The sequence below is a fragment of the Manacus vitellinus genome, unplaced genomic scaffold, assembly GCF_001715985.3.
Source record: "Manacus vitellinus isolate BGI_N305 unplaced genomic scaffold, ASM171598v3 scaffold_49_pilon, whole genome shotgun sequence".
In the NCBI taxonomy this organism is placed as follows: domain Eukaryota; kingdom Metazoa; phylum Chordata; class Aves; order Passeriformes; family Pipridae; genus Manacus; species Manacus vitellinus.
In genome coordinates, this window is record NW_021940603.1 from 5115417 (window position 1) to 5131728 (window position 16312).

Sequence of the window (16312 nt, forward strand, 5' to 3'; positions counted from 1 at the left end):
TAGAACTTGCAAACACAACAGTGGTTATTACAAGAGTTGAACAATGAAACTGGAAAATAGAAATCTCCACTGAGACAATTGCTGAATCAAAACAGCTACAAGAAGTGAAAGGTTTGCTCTTCCCTACCAGAAAACGCTTGGCTTCCCACAGCACGTCTGTTCTCGAGTGCTTCATCACCTTGTGCCACGTGCTTCAGAAGAAGGTGGCTGAGCAGCTTGAGCAGGTGTCAGAGAGCTGCACCTCAGGGTGGCTGAACCTCCAAGCTTGTGAGAAGTCTAAACCTCCTGAAATCTGTTTTCACTCCAACTTGCAAGAAAAAGCTAACATTTGTGAAATTTCTCATGACTTTCCCATCTGAAAACAGTATCTGGTAAACATCAGCATAAGGCGTTTCTGCAATCAGCTGTTCCCTCCACAGAGTCCAGTAGCTCTGAATTAAAACAAGATGGAAAACCGCAGTGAAATTGTCAGGGAACCTCTGCTCTCATCCTACCCCTCTCCTCTGCTCTCCCAGCTCACATGAACAGCCTGGAAACCCTCATAATCTGTCTTAGGTTAGGGTTGTAGATTTTGGGGAGCTGGCTGCAGGTCTGTGAGCCCAGTGAACTCCTCGGTGTGAAGCCACTGAATCTATGAGTGAAACCAGCTGGTGACCAAACCACCCCACAAAGTGTGGGAACCCAGCAGAACCCTCAGCAGAGCCCAGGCAGTGCCATTCTACATCTGATCCACTGAGACACTTCTGGTGCTGCCAGAACCAATCTCATCAGTCACCTTTCAACAACTCGCTTCTGAAGAGTACAGCAACAGTTTCAAGAACTGGCTGGACTGGCAGGAAGCCACATAGGCCACACAACAATCACCATGCCCAATGGATAAGGAAGCTCCTAGGAAGTGGAATATCAATGTCATGAAATTCTGCATTTCATCTAAGCACAAGGTTTCATAACACTTAATTCCAGTTACTTGCACCCATCCCAGTGACCATTAGCAGTTTCCACAGCATTGCATTCAAAGCAAGCTGCTCTTGGTGCTGTTCCCAACACATGTGGTCATCCTGTGAGGATGCTTCTATCTAACACAGCCAACAAATAAGGGCAGGACAGGAACATGATCTGCTTTCTTAGATCCACTGCCAGGCTGGAAATAAAACTTCCAGCTGCTGGGATGAACAAAACGTTTCCTTTGTACTCACTGCACACTCAGGATTACATCTCTTGTGTTGTCCTGTGAGTTTCCTTTAATGTAATCTCCTTTTTTTGTTTTAATTGAGAAACCCTGGGGAATTTTAAGCCAATTCTGGTAAAGCAGAAACAAAAACACAAACCACGCTTCCACTCCAACCATCCACTGGTGAAGCTTCAGGTTTAAAAAGCAACACATGAACACAATGGCTGAGGTGAATCTCCAACACCTGTGAGTGAATTAATCACACAGTCATTGATGCTTTGCCAGGCAGGAGAGGGCAGCTGCCCACATGGCAGGCAGAGCAGAGCCTGACAGTGCTCACTCCCTGGGGTTGAGAATGCTCTTGGCTGGGAGTACTGCTGGACAGGACAGCCTGGCACACAGAGCACAACAGGCAGCAGCATTTGCACAGCCATGGTCCCAGCTGAGGAGGGTCCAACAGCCAGGCAGGCTCACAGCCAAAACCCAGGGCAGGTGACAATCTCTACTGCATCCTGGCCACTCTGACCCTGACGCATTCTCTCCCAGCTCTGCTTCCCAGCAACAATAAAGGAAGAGGAGGAAAGCCTTCCCTCCATGGTGAGGTGCAAGACCAGCCCATGGGAACAAGCCAGTGTTTAACAACAACAGCTGTGCACCCAGGACTGGCCCACACTGCTGGCAGGATCCAGGAGCTGGCGGGCACACACTGCACCCATGAGACCCATCGTGCTTGCCCCAGTTCACCTCCTCAGGCTTTGCAGCTGCATCCCCAGAGGAGCCTGGCTCCAGCAGCAATCCCAGCACCCTGAGTCTGTCCTCTGCAGCCTCCCCACTTCCAGCCTTCAAAACCACCCTTCATTCCCCTGAGAGTGGCTTTGACTCCCCTGCAGATGATGGACTCGGGGGACAGACAGCACGGGAGGCTCCAGCTGCACCAGGGCAGCTCAGAGCAGGGGCTGCCAGGGACAGCCCTCGGGGAGGCCCATGGCAGGATGGGATTCAATCACCTCAGAGAACAAACCATGGACAAGCATTTATGGCCCAGGCACTCGATCCAGTCACTCCCATGAAGGCCACGAGCATGGCAGACTCCAGCTGGGGGCTGCTGACAGCATCCTGTGTCTGCAGCCTCTGACCAAGCAGCACAACACCGGCAGATGGGAACGGATAAACTATGAGGTCCAGGGGGAGATTAGGCTGCAGTTTAATGTTTTGTTTCATATAAATATAGCATCACTTTAAACTGCAGTCACACATCCCACCAGCCAGTAATTCTCAGGCTCTAGAACAATTCTCCCATACAGATCAAAAAAGTGCATTGCAGAGGCTGCTGCTTACCCCAAGGTTTTTCCTTATTGGTGGCTCAAACAAACATTGGAATTTCAGGCTGAGTTCCCCCCCAGGTAGGTCAACCCCATTCCTTCCTCCTGGGAACAGTGCAGCAGAGGCAGGGTACTGCCCTTTGCCCACACCAGAGTCACCCACTGCCTCCTGTCCCACACCACAAGTCCTGTCAGCCCCTTCTCCTGCAACCAGCTGTGAGACCCAATGAACATCGCCTGCAGGACAGTGGGGGAGGGAACAGGGAAGAAGTGGTGATGCTGGGATACAAATCTGTGGCCAAGAATAGGAGCTCTGACATGTTCTCTCTCGAGCAGCACGAGGGCAGCCTGATGTGGCACATGAGCCCTCTCCCCAAGGCGTGCCTGGGTGTCTCCCTGCCTGCAGAGACCAAGGATGAGTCAGGACTGTGTGGAGCTGTGCAGAGACCTTTGGTCCCCCCAGCCCAGCACAAGCACTCACTGCTACCACGTGAAGGAAGAGACAAAGGTGGCCCAGGCACAGGACAAGCCACCACTGAGGAGTCACAGCTTCAGCTGCTCCTGTTCTCACCCCAGATGCCCAAGTACAGACTTTGCTCCATCACCACACCCACCAAGGACAATCCCAGCTACCATCACATTACAGCCAGTGACACAAGGGCACAAGGGACACAGTGGAAGAAGGTCTGGGATGCCTTGGATGCCTCATCCTTCCTCTATCTCTCCTACCACTCCCAAGGGAGCAGCAGTGAGCCAAACCCAAAACCAGAGGAGGAGAAAGGACTTTCTCCTCTTTCTCCATGCCAAGGTGCTGAAACCCAGTTATGCCAGCAGGGGAGGGTTACTTCAGAGCAAGGGACATCTTCCAGCTCCAATCAGTTGTCAGGGTGTCTCACATCCTGTCTTGCAGTTTTGGAAAGAGAGGATCAATCTTTACCAGCTATGTTGGCTCAGCAGCCTCAGCAGCTCCTGCCTGCTCTGTGCCTACCCAGGCCTGTGCCCTATGAGGATTCTTCTGATGCCGAGATGCTACTTGAGATGATCCCAATTAAAGAAGTGAGGCTGTCACAGTCTCAGCTGCACGAGTGAGATGAGAAAACTAATGGTGTCACCGAGTGTCTGCAGGAACAAATTTAAAAGCCTAATCGCCTCCCAGCATAGCCAGGCTGCCAGTGCCTGAAGGAGGGTGATAGGGGAGAAGAAAGCTTTTGGGACTCTTAAAGAATATTAATTCACCCTAATAGGAATCGGATCTGTCCTTGCCTGTAATCAGCAGCAGAACTGAGATCCTGAACTGGAATATTAATGCAAGTGCTCCATGGGAGATGGAAACCTCTCAAACCCTCTCTCAAATGATGAGAATTAAACATTAGAAGCACAGCACAGCAAACTGCAATGCAGTTGTGGTGTCGGGAGGAGTCTACTGAAAGGGGAGGTTGATAAATTCTGTGGAAGATGTGACTATCTCCTAGTATTGCCCAGGACAACAGACCCTCACCAACAGCTTCCCAACACACTGATTTTTTTCTTCTAGATACCCTTGCAAACTTGGCTGTGATCCCTGTTTCTATTGTAAAAAATAGGATAAGTGGATCAGGTGCATCCTCTGTGCCTAAAGAAGACCAATACATGGGAACAGGGAAAAAATCTCTTATTGTAACCACTGTTGTATTCTGTTATTCTGTATTTCTGCTCTTATGCTTTGCAGGCAGGGGAATATCTCTGACACTTTTTTCATTGAGATACTAAGTATTTGGGATGTTCAGCTTGGGATATGGCAGTGGAAATGAGGAGCTTTTCCCTGAAAATAAAGCTGATGGGGAACAGCTAACACCGAAAATGGGACAGATCTGGGACACTGCTTGCTCCTGAAGCCTGGGCTGCAGGCACACCTGCCTTTGGCAGAAGAGGGGCCTGACAGAGTTATCACCCTAGGAATACAGTGCAGGTGGCAGACAGGTCCTGCAAAAGGCATTTTGTTTTCTCACGTTAGATTTCTATCCATGGTGTGTTTGGCATGGGGGTTACAAAGCAGCAGAGCACCTCCACTACACTGAGCCACTGCAGGGGTGAGTCTGCCCTGCACCGGGAGAGAACCCTCAGCCAGCAGGGTCTTTGTCAAATAGAAGCACATCGTACTCCAGATTTCTTACCAAGGCTCCCATGGGGCACTCAGGGCATTCCTGTACATCCCACCCCATCCTCAGGAAGGTCCTGCTGCCAAGTCCTCCTCCCATGTTCCCTGATGTCACCAAGCAAGCAGCATCCTGAGGTAGGGGTTTGTCTTCTACATTTATATCAGGGCCCAGAAGACTGAAGGAAAAATGAGTTTTCACTTCCCTGAGGACAAAAGAAAGGTCCTGTAAAGCCCTGCATGAAAACATTTACTGGAGAAGGGGACAAAAGCAGAACTCTTTTGGGAACATGCAGAGGTTGGGTAGCTCCATACCAGCTGAGCCCCCAGCCCTGACACATGCATATTCCCACTCTGCTGCTGCATGTCCCACACCATCTGGTCTATCAGACAGTCATGACTAATAATTGGAGATTTACTCAGAAAAATCCAGCAGCAAGACCTTACCTTTTTGCCATGCAGGCCCAAACAGCTTCTGCAAAGCTGTCTGCAGGAGGTGTCAGGAGGGATGAACAGGGAATTCCAGGCTGCAGGAGGGCAATGGCCTTCCTCCCCCAGCACTGTCTGCAGCACTGCAGGCAAAAGGGGCTGTGGAGAATTCTCCTGATTGCCAACCCACACAGCATCACGGGGGTGGAGGGAGGGAAGGAGAGAAGGATGTGTGCCACACACAGAGGGTGCCATGGGGAGACCCAGGCCCTCTGTCTCCCTCTCACAGCCCAGACCTCTCTTTGGCTTCAGCAGAAGTTTCCTATTCCTCATTATTAGAGAAAAGCAAAGCCTCAGGGCCTTTGAGCTTTGTCATCCACTTTGCAAGGAAGGCACAGAGAGTGCAGCCACTACCTGGAGCATTCTGTATATCCTCCTGCTCCTCCCCACCAAAGCAAAAGTCCCATTCCCTGCCCTGCTCCATCACAAAATGGGCCATGGCCTCCATAAATGGGAACAGGGTTAAATCATGACAATCCAAGAGTGATCCTTTGATGCTCAACTACTGATGAGAAGGGAGAAGTCAGAGCCTTTTTTAGCAAAGCATCTTTGTAAGAAGCATGTCAGTAGCGTATCTTAACTTTTCTGTACACACAGCAGCTGCACAGTAACAACCACACATGACATCGCAGAGCATCGACACTGAGCTGCCAGCAAAACAATAGAACATGTTAAGGAAGAGCTCTGTTTTCCCCTGTCACTTACATGACAGATCTCCTTAATTAACTAGTTTGCTGTCAGAGAAAATTAACGAATGAGAGATAAATTGGCTTTCTTTGTTATTAGTGTCTCTATTGCTTTCTTATGTATCAGGTTAATTTAGTGTTAATGAAAGTGAAGATTAAAAGCCTCGATTACTGCAAGGGTGGGGACCGGGACTGAAGAGCCTTACAAGAAGCCTGTCATAGTTTGGCATAAGGAGCTCAAACGCGTTGGACCACGGCTGGGCTTGGAGACCCCATGCTGCAGAAAGGCAAATCCCGGGGGAGGAGGGGGAAGGGCACGGATGGACCCCTGGCCGGGGTGGGCTGCAGGCAGCTCCCACCTCCCTGTTGAGGCTGCGAAGCCACAGGAGCAAAGATGCCGTTTGCGGGCACCAGGCGGAGCTGGTGCGACAGGGACGGGCTCGCCGGGACCCCGCACCCCGGCGGGCGGCTCGGGCGCGACAGCCACGGGAAAAAAACAGAAAACGGACCAACACAGGTGTAGGAATAGCAGGGATCTGGCAAACTCTGCAAAGACCAGAGGTGAGGGGACAACAGAGGAAAATGACCATCACTGCTACAGCCCTGCGCGGGTGAGCGGTGGGACCGGCCGGTCACAGCCTCGCCTTTCCCGTGCAGGTTGCGGCACCGCAGCCCCGCTGCCCGGGCAGGGGATGCGCTCTGGTGGGTGCCAGGAGCACACCACGGCACAGCCCGTGGAGGGGATGGAGCTGCCACGCTCGTCTTCAGCTAATGACAATTTCTGTCGTGTGTCTCCATCACAAATGCAAGATTTCTGATACATGCAATGTATTTTCCTCCACCAAGTGGCTGTGTGTGAAGCTTTGTTTGTCCTGGGTACAGAGCACAGCACCAACAGAGATGCAAATATCCTGCCCGAGCTGAGTGAAGGAAAATTCCCACCGCAGACCCACCAGTGTAAATCTGGGAAGCTTGGCTGTGCTCACAGGGCTACCTCAGGATTTACAAAGGCATTCATGAAAGATGAATTTGGCCCAGAACTCGGGAAAGAAGAGTGCATTCAGCATTTGCTTCCCCAAAAGAGTCAAGCTTGCCAGCTTCTTCTTAACATGAGAGGTTGAGCCTGTGGTCTCACTGCTGACTCCAGCGGTTTCCTGGGTGCCTGCCTGTGCCATGGCACCATGCCAGGAGTGGGGAGCAAAGGAGTACTCCCTGCCTTCCAGGCGTCAGGGAGTGTTCCCACTCCTCCCTGGCAACTCATCCCTCAGAAATACCACTGTGCTTGCTTCAGAGGAGACAAAAAACACAATTTCTGCAGCCAGAGGCTAAAACAAAAACAGCAACAGCAATCACCTCTGCAGGCTGTGTTAAGGTGACCCAGAACCTCTCCTGCTTCCCCTGACCCCTGCTGCCCACAGCTCCCTTTCTCAGCACACACCCTGTTCCTGCAAGAACGGATTTCCTCCCTCCATCACCCGGACTGTGCAACTGACTCAGGAGAAAAGCCTTTCCCTTCGGAGTGGGACTATTCACCATCCCCCCCTTGTGATCACAGCCACGGCAGCACCTCTGCTGCCTCCTGGCAATGGGGTCACCCAAGGCAGGGCTCACAGGAGTCCCGGGATCATGCTCCCACTCCTGGGTGTGACACTGCCTGACAAAGTGCACAGCTCAAAATTAAAACCTTGGTTAGAGGGTGTCAACCAATACTGACCACCTTGGCTGCTGTCCATCAAGGGGTCCATCAGAGGAATCAGCAGCTTGGTGTCCACAGCACCATTACCCCAATGGTCACAGCCAGGTCAGAGTCATTTCCACCAGACTCAATCATTCACATCAAGCATGACACATACAAAAGGTAAAACCCCACCCCTTCATTCAGGGTTGTGGTGCCATACCTCTAAGTGTAACTTTTAAAACTCCCTCTTCAGTTTCCCACCAAGGCTGTTTTCCCTGTGCTTTGCTGGGATCAGCACACGGGATGGGAAGCCCCAGCTGAGCTCGCTGCCAGCCTTGCCAGCCCCCACACCTCGTGCATCCACCCACTTTGGCTCCTTACCTGGAAGCTCCTTGCTCGGTGTTTGGGACACAGAGCTCCAGCAGATCCCTGCCAACCAGCACTCCTTATTAGCCTTTTTAAAAAACCTGAAAGAAATGTCACAGTATGCAAGGAAGAAGTATGAAATAGAGTCTGCAGAGATATGAACAGTCTGGAAAATGTGAATCTTTGCCTTCCAATACTGAATCCATCCACAGAGTAATTGTGCCCTCTGACACCTCACATACCTGCCTGTGTAATACCTAGTGCAGATGCTGTATATCCTGTATTTAAAATACATGCATTTTATACACTCACTGTTAAAAGCAGTATTTTCAGAGCAGTTTTCCTTTGACTTAAAGCTCTTCACTTGTGATCTATTGCAGGCAGGTCGAACTTGTATCATTGTCCTCTTTTCTGTTTTAAATGATGGAGCATTTCCCCTATGCAAGATTCTGACCTGAAGGTGCCTGTTAAGCACCCTCGTTTTCTTAGGTAAAATAAGATTATGCTAAACAGTCACCCTGAAGTACCTTTGGCATGAGGGAGTAGAGAGAAGGCCATGAAATATCTCTTTCAAGCTGTTTCTCCCAGGAATCCCACTTCTGGCTTTATCCCTGTCCATGCCCAGTGCCAGGGCTGTATCCCCGTGTTTAGGTATCACTGCTCTACTCCAGTCCCCCTCCTCTCTCCTCGTCTCTCCCAGCCCTCCCTTCAAAAACAAAAGAGGAAGCCCAGAGAGCCAGCCCACCTGCAAGGTCCCTTCTTGGCTGCCTCCCTTGACCAGACATTTTCTCCAGCTCTGAAAAGCCCTGGCTAAGTTTCTAGTGTGCTAGATAAGATTAAATAATCACCCTCGTAGATGTAAAATGCCACGGTATGATTTATTAAAAAGTCCAAAATTCTTACAGAGCTCGTGAAAACATGGAGGGGGTGTTTGTAAATGCCCAGTGAACTAAATGTCCTGTTCTGCAGGTTTTGGTCCCCAGGTCAAAGGATACTTGAGCATCACTTGCAAGGCAGCACCAGCTGGGAGGGCATGGAGGTCTGGAGTAGGGACTGCCCTATATCCCCCACAGCTCTTCAGACCAACTTGGCTGCGCCTTCAAACTTCTCCCAAATCCTGAGCTAACACCCAGCAATGGCATCACTCTCCAGCCCCACAGGGCTGCACAGCCCACCAGCAGCAGAGAGGCAGGGAAGGAAGCTGTGCAGTGCAGCCCAGGTTGTCCCCAGCTGGCACATGTACATGTAAATACCCATAAAATTGTGTGGAACCCCCTTGCAGGAAGGGTACCCATCACCCCCTGCTTCTCCTCAGGCCACAGGAAGCCACTGCCTGTCAAACTTGAATCCTGAGCCAAGAGGTGATGAGAAGGCACTCTCCAAACAAATTCACATTTTTGTGTAAAGCAGAATTCAGATATATTTAAAGGAGAAAATACCTGTGTATTGTACTCTTGGGAAGATAAGTATTATCAGATGTGGCTTTTCTTTGAATAATTTCACTTCTCTATCATATTTTTCCCATCTCTTTTCCTTTGGGATTTATTTAATCCTACTTGAGAAAACTGCTGATCAAGATGAGAGTTATTTCAGCATCTGTTGCTGAAACATTACTTCATTTCTTCTGTCCCTTTTACTCTCCAGCACTCAGCAATTCCCTCCAAGATTCTTAATTTCTCTTATTTTCTGTTAATTAAAACCCAGTTGGGATTGCCTGGTGATAACTGCACACTGGTCTAACAAAGCCTGGCCTGGGTTTATTTTGCTAAGTGTCATATGAATAGGCAACAGCAGGTCTTATTGGCACTTCTCTGCAAGCGTTTGTTTTTTGTGTGTGCTGTGCTAATTTGGGGAAAAGATCTCACTAGAAATGTTTTTCTTGAAAAATATTTAAAAAAAACATTCCTATGTTTCACATCTTGCATAAAATTGACAACATTGGTAGATTTTAAATACCAACAACAGGGGAAGTGAGAAGGAACACAGAGGAAAACCAGCATAACCACTGTGACCATGCCACTACCTTGTCCCAGTATGTCCTGGCAAGGCAGGGTGAGTCCCCATGGCTGGGGGCATCCAGCTGCTTGGGCAGCTCAGGGAAACTGCACCTTCAAACCCCATCTGAAGATGTCGCTGGCTATTTTTTAGCATCTTAGAACAGCTCTAGGAGTCATATGGCTTATTCCTATTCATTGCACAATAATCCCCTGATCTATTCTGCACTAAGAAAACCCCAAAACTTTATGTAAATACAGTGTTGTTTTTCCTGCTTTGCCTCCAGCCTCCTTAACATCTGTCCATGGAAAGTTAGTGCCTATCTCGATGCATCCACTACTGAGATGTCACAGCTACAGGGGTACACTGAGCAGCAGCAGTCACAGCACAGGGAGGCACAGTACGCCCAAAAGTGCTCTGCTGTCATTTGGGAAGGACGAGTCCATCTGGCATGTTTGCTTTCAGTCATATAAAGAATTCCTCCTCCTCGTCCTCTGCTCTGTTTGCAGGGCTGGCTTGTGGCGTGTGCGAGTGGCAGCCCAAAGCTCTCTGCCCTGCTCCTTGGCTCCTTTCGGCTGACGGCAGCTGGGTCCTGTCCTGGGAGGGCAGGGCACTGCCGGCCCCCTCCGTGGGGGCTTGCAGCTGCAGGAGGCTGCTCCGCAGGGCCCTGGAGAAGTGGTTCAGTGGGCAGCGGCCACTCACAGGACTCACCACGGCGAGCCCGGTGTCCACGTTGGTCTCTGTCGCCCGCCGCCGCCGGTGGCTCTCCTGCGGAGGAGCCCGCATCCTGCTGCTCACCTGCCTGCGGAGGGACCGGGCATCCCACCGGGCCGCTGGAACACTGTGGGAAGAGCAGAAGTGCCTGTGGAGGTCGCCGCCGGCTTGCTCAGGAGCAAGGACTTCATTTTGGTCAGATTTTGTTTTACCCTTCACAGCTCTGACTTCCTGGCTTCTCCGCCCAGGATTTCCCTGCGTTACAGGGAGAGGGGCCGGGACAAAGTCCTGCAGGATTTTTCTACTGCCCGTATTATTATGCTGATGGGAAAGCCCAATGTTTGCTTCGAGGTACTTGGAGCTGTTTTGAACCTGTCGAAGAAAATTCAGAGAGAGCCCTGTTAACATATAGTTGCAGATTGACCAAGTGATGATGCTCTCACCCAGCCTCACTGTGCTGGGGTCACCTGCATGTGAGCCAGTCAGAGCCCCACTAGAACAGCACAGGAGTCTTGCAAGCCTAAGAAATGGCAGATGAAACAAAGCAGATAATGTGATACACATGGAGAAAACCAACCCCAGCTTCACATACAAAGTGCTGGGTCGTGAGCTGACCATAACTGGGGTCTCATCTCTGTGACAGACAGCTCTGTGTTAGCATCAGTCCAGTGCCTGACAACAGTCTAGAAAGCAAATGAAATCTTCAGAATTATTCCTAGCAGAGTGGAGAACATTGTTATGCATGAAGCAGCTCTGGTCCCAGAGCAGGACCAGCTGCAGCCACAAAAGACCATTATGGAGCTGAAAATGATCAGAAATGCACGGGTAATTGCAAGCACGGTAAAGAAACAATCAGGTAAGATGGGGATTTTAAATCTTGGACAAAAACCAGTTTGGGAGGGAGAGGAGAAAACACCATGAGCCAGCTGCAGAAACTGAAGGATCTTGTATAGTGCAAGAAGAGGCCATCAAATGAAGTCAGCTGGAGACAGTTCCAGCTAAAGAAAGGTGGTGGCAGACCTGGGGAAGTCCTTGCCAAAGTATGGATAAAAAAAATTCACTTTTTCATGGGGAATCTACATAAACCCTTGAAAAGGAGTTATCACAGCCGGCGTCAGGGGGGAGTGACAACTCTGTGTGGAGCCCATGAGCAGACCCTTTGCAATATGACAGAAATTTGGGGCAGGGGGGTAAATTGCAGGTACTTAGAATAAAGATTTACAGTATGAACCGAAGAGCTGCAGAATAAAATGTCACACATTAGGCTGCCAGCCTGATGCGTGGAACACGATACATCTCAAGTTCCAGTGGGTTACACCTTCATTTGTGAGGAACACAGTGCAGCATGGCTACATCCAAAAAAAATCTTCAGAATTTCCTGCCAGTGAATTCATGGACAACTGTCAGCTTAAAGACCTTGCATCTACAGCAGGAAGAACCACAGGGTAATTTAGGAAGGGACTTTTGGAGGTCACTTGGCCCAGTCCCCTGCTCCAGGCAGGACTTCAAAGCTTCGTGAAGATGCCCAGGGCCTTGTCCAGCCCAAGAGGGGGAAAAACTGGTTTATAAAGTGATACTGAATGAGGCAGCAAGGACTGCCCTGAGGATTAGTGTTCAGAGTAGCATAAAAATAGGCTGAACAGAGAAATTAACTTTATCTGTAATAGATGAGTCCTGGAAGAAAAAAGAAAAAGCATGGGCAAATAATTTAAACCCCAAATTACAAGAAAAAATAATGAGAGCTGGGAGGGGTTGTTACAACTGAAAGAAAGCACACTGAGCTAAACGGCCCTCCTGCTCACATGTGTAATTCCTACTACATATCATCTCAGCCCAGACTTTGTCTTTTTATTTACTTCCATTCATACAACCCCTGGGCTGCACACTTGAACAGAAAAGGGAGAGATTTCCTGTGAAACATCTTTTCAGCACTTTTGCCCAACTGCAACTCACTCAAGAGCTCACACTATCTATTACAGGCAATGTTGTATCAACACTATACTTAAAAAGTTTCTGGTTTTCGATGCCAAAAATCTGCTTTCAAAAACATTTATGCTGCAATGACTTGTCAGAAAAAGACTAGGCTGCTATGATCATTTGTTTGAGGCAGGGAAGATGTTATTCTAGCCTGCTCTAAAAAGCATTAATACTCTCCATTTCAAGCAAGCAGTAATGAGGTTAATTTAACACTATAAAAACATTTCAAGGCTCAGTGCTTGTATTTATTAAAAGCATCACAGCACTGGCAGACACTGATTACTGCGCTCACAAATTCAAAAGAAAACATGGACAAACAAAATCATAATTTCCATTTTGAACCAGTCCTGCTTTCCTTGAAAAAACAAACAAACAAAAAACACCATCCCCCCCCCCTTCCCCCGGCAGAGCACCACAGACACATACCTGAAGCAGAATTGTATTTCCTTCATAGTCCTGTGTTTGCCACCTGGTGCTGCTGATAGGAACACACGGGTTAGGCAGGAGGGGCACCAACTGCCCGATTTCTTGCACCTTGAACTGCAAGGCTGACGAGTCCCTGGGCTCAGCAGCCACCCCGATGGGCAGCTGCTTCAGGCAGAGCTGCACGGCCACGTGTTGGGTTGTGTGCAGCATGAAAACAGAGAAGTTGCTTTTCTGCACAGTTGCTTCTTTCTGCAGGATCATCTCGTAGAGCCTCACTGCATCCTCATAGTTATCAAAACTGCAGTAGAGGGTGACCCGCAGGATTTCGGGGCCGCAGTGCACCCGCCTGATGCCCCACACAGGCAGCCGGTCATCCAGGGCGTAGAAGTCCTGGTGAGCTGGGGCATAGGGGTGGCTCTGCCCATTAGTGATCTGGGCACACTGGTACCGCCAGGGTGGATGCTGGAATTGCTCATGGACCTGGAGAATCCGTTCTTCTCCCAAGTCCTCGTGTAGAAAGAGGAGAACGGATATTCCGGGAAAGCCGCAGTTTCTCCTGCGATATCTCTCGTAGTATTTCAGTGGAGTAATTCGCTCAGACACCAGGAAAAGGCGAATGTCCAGGCAGATCCACTCCAAAAGCCGATCCAGAGTTTGCTGCAGAAGAAATGAGTGTCCCAAATGGGCGAGAAGATGCACAGTCATCAGAGACTCTGCTCCGTCATCCATTGCAAAGCCTCCTGACAGAAAAATAAAACCAGACAAATCGGTGCCTTCCCTCTCCTACTGTTGGACAAGGGTGCACTCTAAGACTTGATCAGAGTGAATTCAGACTTCTACTGGCTTTGCAACAACCCAGTGAAATCCACGGGTAAGCAGAGCAAACATGCACGAGGTGGCAGGTGAAGAGTGACAAGGCATTAAGTGAGTGGTCCCAGGTCACTCACGTCACATCACAGCTCAGGTGAAGGGTCATTTCTGACTCCCAGGACTGGAGCTCTGGTCACTGTGTATACACATGACCAAAGTGTCCAGAAACAGCTCTGTTTCCTGCTGCCCCTGTCTCTCACAGCGCAGGGCAGCAGAGATGGACAGCACTGAAACACCAGAGCAGAGCTTTTCCAAGACAGGGTGGTGCTGTGGGTGGACTTGCCTGTTGGCCGTGGAAGTGGACGCTCCTGATGCAGCTGAGTCCCACCAGTGTGCATCCCCGACAGTCATGGCACTCGTGGCTGAAACCCTCAGCACATTCTCTTGTAGTCAGCAGGTTGGCTCTGGCTCATTGTAAAAGGCCTGTGATCTCTGTGAGTCACACCCTTCTGGGGCATACAGATAAGCTATTCTTTAAAAAGAGGAAGGAAAGCAGACTAACAAAAGAAAAAAAAAAGCCAACCATGTGAACACAACAGATAAAAATAAGGGCAGATATAGATCAGCCTTAGGAAAGAGGAGCTTTGGGAAAAATCCTGGACTCCTAGTTACGCCCTTCACAACACAGGTACCTCTCTGCCTAATTGGAAACCAGGTCCTGGGTTATTGTACATAGCCCATAGAAGCTGGTTACCAGGTTTCCCCCTTTCAGTGCACTTTTTTTTTTTTTTTAAATGCTGAGACACCCATGTAATCAGCAACCTTAAGCAAAGTCCCAGGTTTTTTCCTTGCTCTTTGGGTTTACTTATTGGTACTTACTGTGTAAGCTGCAACAGGAATGCTGAAAACACATCTCTTTCCAGACTTCTTCTAGTGACTGGACAATAAATCACATTGTCCCTTCATCTCCTTATTTGCTAACCCAGGAGCAACACATACAAGTCAGGCCAAACCCCATTTCCTATACACAACTGCTCCCACTGCAGCCAGTATTAAAATCAAAACCGGGGCCTCTGCTGGTGTATCCAGCTCCATCTAATTAAGAGCAGCACATCTCTCTGCTGATATGCCAACTTCCCTCTCAAACAGCCAAGCACACAAAGCAGTGGTTCCCTGTGCAGAACTCCCAGCATTAATAAGTCTGTTATTCAAAACTCTGAACTACTTTTTTTTAATATGACCCTAACTTTATATTCAAGTGAGCAAAATCTCCAAGGTCTAAAGGTACAAGCAGCAGAGCCTTGGTTTCCCTTATGGAGATCCTTCTCACTGGTAGGATCTCACATTTTTGCTTTAAAAACTGCACTGACACCCATGTACAATAAAAATAAAAAAGTCTGTCTAGAAAATGAGGAAAAAATTAATTTGCACCCACCTGCCACACTTTGAGCAAGTAACAACCCTGTTGGGAGGGACACAAAAAAAATAAAATAAAAATCAAGCCTTCAGACAATTGCAGGAAGAGAGTGAAGAAAAGAGTGCAAGTGCTCAAAACATTAAAACGCTCTAGATGAGCTCTGAACAAAACAATTTCACTAAAATATGGAAAGGGAAATGATTCATCAACTCTGCTACAGGGCAAGGGCAGGCAGTCATCTGCCTTCCTGCACGTGAAGGGGAGTTCTGCAGGGCTTGGTTTGCAGCTGGAAGCAGCTACAGGCTCCCGTGAGCAGGTTCCCCCCACCTGCACGCTTGCTCCCTCCCCAGGTGATCGCCCCTGTGATCACCAGGGCTGTACCTGCCCTGCATTCCCCTTCTCCCACGGAGCTGAGGACCCTGTCACTCCTCCTCCTGCGAACTGCTCCCTCGCAGGGCAGCGAACAGGGAGAAAGTGGGGGTAAGCGCTGCTTTCCGTGTGCAGCCCCGTCCCCGCTCCAATCTGCTGGATAAAATCCCGGGGGGGGACACACACAGCTGCAGCCCTGTGGTGAAGGTGATAAAGTATTTGTAACGTGAACCCTTGCAAAGCAGCCGTGAGGAGTAAGGGCTGCTGAGCCGGGAGGGGTGGGGGTTAGGGAACAATGCACATACCGAATCTCTCTCCAGTTCCCACCGTAGCCAAGGAGCCAAATTGCTTTCCAGATGGGCTGGTGCCTCCCACAGAGACTGCTGAAGGTGAGCAGCATGTCTCCTGTAGCTGCCAACTACTTCGATAATCACCACATTCTACAACAGCCAAAACACTGAGCCTATTCACAAAAAAGGGTTAAATCCTGATCCCTGCCACCATCTGTTTCCTCTGTGCTTGCTGGGGTGGGACAGGGAAACGATCTCAACTCTGAACTCCATCTGAAGGAGCTGACTGGAGAACAGCCTGGCTCAGCTCTCCTGCAGCTCCAGGTCAGGAGTAGCCACCACTCCTATCATGTGGAGCATGAGATGAACCACACCTCAGCCTTTGAACTGCACCTCAGCCTTTGCCTGACCCTCCCTCAGAGTAGGGCAGCCCCACCACCCACCCTAAGCACCGTCTGGCACAGGAGC

The 16312-nt window shown here is 49.6% G+C and overlaps 1 protein-coding gene across 1 annotated transcript; it reads right to left on the reverse strand.

Annotated features, from left to right (window-relative positions):
* Positions 1–8705: 8705 nt before the first annotated feature.
* FAM124B (family with sequence similarity 124 member B) lies at positions 8706–16065 on the reverse strand. The gene is made up of 4 exons (XM_018079994.3): positions 15860–16065; positions 15204–15230; positions 12959–14325; positions 8706–10927 (listed from the first exon to the last, which is right to left on the reverse strand). The coding sequence occupies exons 3-4, from the start codon at positions 13685–13687 to the stop codon at positions 10307–10309; spliced, it is 1350 nt and encodes a 449-aa protein (XP_017935483.1). The 5' UTR covers positions 13688–14325; positions 15204–15230; positions 15860–16065; the 3' UTR covers positions 8706–10306.
* Positions 16066–16312: the final 247 nt, after the last annotated feature.

Excerpts from the sequence above, each read along its gene's own strand:
- FAM124B (XM_018079994.3), bottom strand. The coding sequence starts at position 13,687 with ATGGATGACGGAGCAGAGTCTCTGATGACTGTGCATCTTCTCGCCCAT. Across the intron at positions 10,928-12,958 it reads GAAATACAATTCTGCTTCAG|GTTCAAAACAGCTCCAAGTA; the intron begins GTATGTGTCTGT and ends TTTCTTCGACAG.